Source organism: Cyprinodon variegatus, unplaced genomic scaffold (assembly GCF_000732505.1).
Source record: "Cyprinodon variegatus isolate N-32 unplaced genomic scaffold, C_variegatus-1.0 Scaffold8, whole genome shotgun sequence".
Lineage (NCBI taxonomy): Eukaryota > Metazoa > Chordata > Actinopteri > Cyprinodontiformes > Cyprinodontidae > Cyprinodon > Cyprinodon variegatus.
The window spans coordinates 2603641-2606990 of NW_015150461.1; the positions used below are offsets into that span (position 1 = coordinate 2603641).

Consider the following 3350-nt stretch of genomic DNA (forward strand, 5'->3'; position numbering starts at 1 on the left):
ATTGGCAAACTATCTCATTTACCTACTCAAATTAAGGGTAAATACACTTAATTTAAGAAATTTTTACTTATTTCTAGATCATTTTTCCAGTGTAGATGTAAAATGGACTTAATACTAATGCCTGCTGTTTACGTTTGTATGCTCTGGTTCCTCTTGACATCTATGCACTACTGTGTAATCCATCAGAAAATTGTTTGAGTCGTAATGTGAAAAGATATGTTTTCTTTAAGTTAAATTGCACCTTATGTTTTAGTCTGTCCCGATTCTCTAACAAATGCTTTTATAGAAAACATCCAAAAGGTGCATAATTACCATACAAACTGTAATCAACATCTCATGTGGATTGCATTAAATTCATATACATGAAATCTGTAATGTAAATTGGTTGGATTATATTTCATTTGTACTTATTATACAGCAGGTTTTCCTATCTCCTAATTGGCCCCATGAGGGTTCAGTCTGTTCGCTTTTAGCCAGCTGGGGACAGCAGCTGTCAATCAAACTGCTCTTTATAACTCACCACAGGGGCTGCATCTCTGCGTCTCAGGGTAAAGCAGAGCACAGGCAAGAGCTCCGCTATTAACTCCTGAATGACAGCTAACTACTTCTTCAGCAACCTTTAATCGTTTCTTTGGCAATTACGGAATTCTCCGATTTTTCTTTTTCTTGTGAAATCGTCATCTCTTTAAACATCGATGGATAAGCTGGTTGGAAGCAACGCGACTGTGGAGAACAACTCCTTAAACAAGTGGACATTCAATGAACCTGGCTTGATCCACCATCGGGACCGAAATGAGCTCAGGGTGTTGGTGCCAACAATTCTGGGAGTCATCTGTGTTTTAGGTGTGGCTTGTAACCTCACTGCAATGGTCATCCTGTTCTCGAATGCCCACAGGGGCAAACTATCCCTCATCAATTCACTTATCTTTAACCTGATGTTCGCGGATGGGATGGTGTTGATGTTCACCGTCCCTTTCAGGGCTGTGTCCTACTCCAAGGCGAGCTGGAACCTGGGGTGGGTGGTGTGCAAGACGGCGGACTGGTTCCTTCACTCCTGCATGGTGGCAAAGAGCCTCACGGTGGCTTTCATGGCCAAAGCCTGCAGCCAATATGTGTCAAACCCGACCAGGCAGGTGAGCATCCACCTGGGCGCCATCCTGGTGATTCTCTTCTTCATCTGGCTGTCTGCCTGCTCTGTCACTATTCCACTGTGGCTGTTTGCTGGGATGCACAGAGAGATCCATGGACTTGTGTGTGAGCTAACGGTTCCTCCAGAAGCTAAAGACTTTATGTCTGTGTATGTCAAAGCGTACCCTTTGGCGGTCTTCTGCGCACCTCTTAGTTTTGCCCTGATGTATTTTTGGAAGGCTTATGGCCACTGTCAACGTCGCTCCAGTAAGTCTCAGAACCTGCGCACACAGATTAGATCCAGAAGGCTCACCTTGATGCTTTTCAGCCTCACCCTGGCCATGGCTCTCCTGTGGCTGCCTCAGTGGGTGGTATGGGTTTGGGAGCGTCATCTTGCTGAGAAAGAAACTGAAGGAGTTCAGCCATTGAATTCCTCTCCTCCCCTTTTCCTCACCCTCTCTGCTCAGCTTCTCACCTTCTCTCTGTCGTTGGTGAACCCTCTGATTGTCCTCTTCCTTTCCGAGGAGTTCAGAGAGAGTTACCGGGGGCTGTGGAGGCGTCTCACCCTGCGCAAACAGCCTCCACCAAAACCAAAGTCTGGACCTCACAACCCTACCTCTCTTCACTCCCCTTGTCCCAGACCAGAGACATCAGGGCAGTTGAGGGGAGAGAGGGGGGTCCATCTCAGCTCAAGCCAGGAAATCAGCAGCGAGGCTCAGCCTACGATAGAGCAAGGCAAACATAGATGGGACGGAGAGGCAGACAGGGTAAGCCTTAAAGACGGGATTGTCTTACCGGACGTTGAACAGGTCTGGCAGGACAGGGAGACCGGATTAAACACAGATGAAAACGATCCGGTTCCGTGGGAGAACCAGACCAAAGAAGAGAAAAAATAACAACGACCTGTGAAGCTAATTACCGAAACACCTCTCCCAACTGCTGCAATGTAAATTATTGTTGTGCTTGTCTTCTCTTGTGTGTACGATATTGTTGAAAGGTAAGAGTTGCAATCAGAGTGAGTGTGTAATACAAATAGAGAAGTGTCATCTGCATATGTGATCACTTTTTGCAGTTTGTAAGGTGATCATTAGTAAAACTTTACTATTATTCGTAATAAAAATGCTTTATTTCCACTTAAAGTCTGAACCGTAAATAGTCAAAAAGCAGCTTTTCTGTTTTTGCCCTTACTTAAACTCAATTTAACCTTAAACAGCAAAATATATAGATGTGTAATCATTACGATTATTAACATAGGAAAGTGGTTGTGTGTAGAAATAGAAGTGACGTTGAAAGGTATTTCTTTACTTTAGATATTAACTAGATTCATTTTCAAAGTGTGTCTTAATGGAAAATGTTTTAAATAAACATGCCGTCAAAATCCCTGAGTTGGAGTGTACATTATTGTCGAGTTGGGTTGTATTCCACGTTGGAGCGATTGGTGAGTTTTCCCACACTAATAGAGAGCCTTCATTGGTGGGATTCCCGCTGACACTGAGTCATTAATCATGTTTTCATGGGGAAATCCTTTTGAACTACCAGGGGTTCTAATTAAAGCTTTCGTCTGAGCTTAGGTGAGGTGTCAGTGGTCTCTCCTGTGTGGTTCTAATTAGCTAAATGTCTAAATTGGTTTAAATTAATATATGTAAAGACATCTAGCAATTATTTACCTTTAATTGCTATCATAAATACTGGTTATTTTGTTAGCAGATAAGATCATGAGTGATCAAATTAACAGAATCAGTGTCATTAAACTGTTAAAAAAGTGTAAAAAATGTAAGAAGCATTAATCTTAGTTCCCTAACAACTGGTGTTTTCTCTCTCTTCCTATGTGACATTTCCCCCTCATTGATTATTAATGTTGACCTTTCATTGCCAGAGGAAACTGACTCAATCAGAACAACACATTACTGTGTCTCCCACCATCAGTCCCCGGGGTTCTGACCCGACCATATATAGTGAAGGTGGAGGATAATGGACGCAAAAACATTTAGCCCTGACCGGAAAATAATTCACTTTTTCTCTGAATTTTGTGTTACCAGGTACAGATAGAAACTAAAGGTGTTGTTACAGCTAAAACATTTGATGGTTATCCCCCTCTCTGTTGTTAACACCTCTGGCCTGAGCATTTACCCTGTTAAATCAGCCGGTAAAACTACAGCAGTGGGATTTGATCCAATTTCAGCAAAAAGCCTCGTGCCTTGTAGTGTTAATTTTAGCAGCCA

The 3350-nt window shown here is 42.7% G+C and overlaps 1 protein-coding gene across 1 annotated transcript; it reads left to right on the top strand.

Moving 5' to 3' along the window:
- Positions 1-609: 609 nt before the first annotated feature.
- gpr151 (G protein-coupled receptor 151) lies at positions 610-2415 on the top strand. The gene has a single exon (XM_015377421.1). It carries the CDS (start codon positions 696-698, stop codon positions 2022-2024), a length of 1329 nt encoding a protein of 442 aa, XP_015232907.1. The 5' UTR covers positions 610-695; the 3' UTR covers positions 2025-2415.
- The last annotated feature ends 935 nt before the right edge of the window (positions 2416-3350 follow it).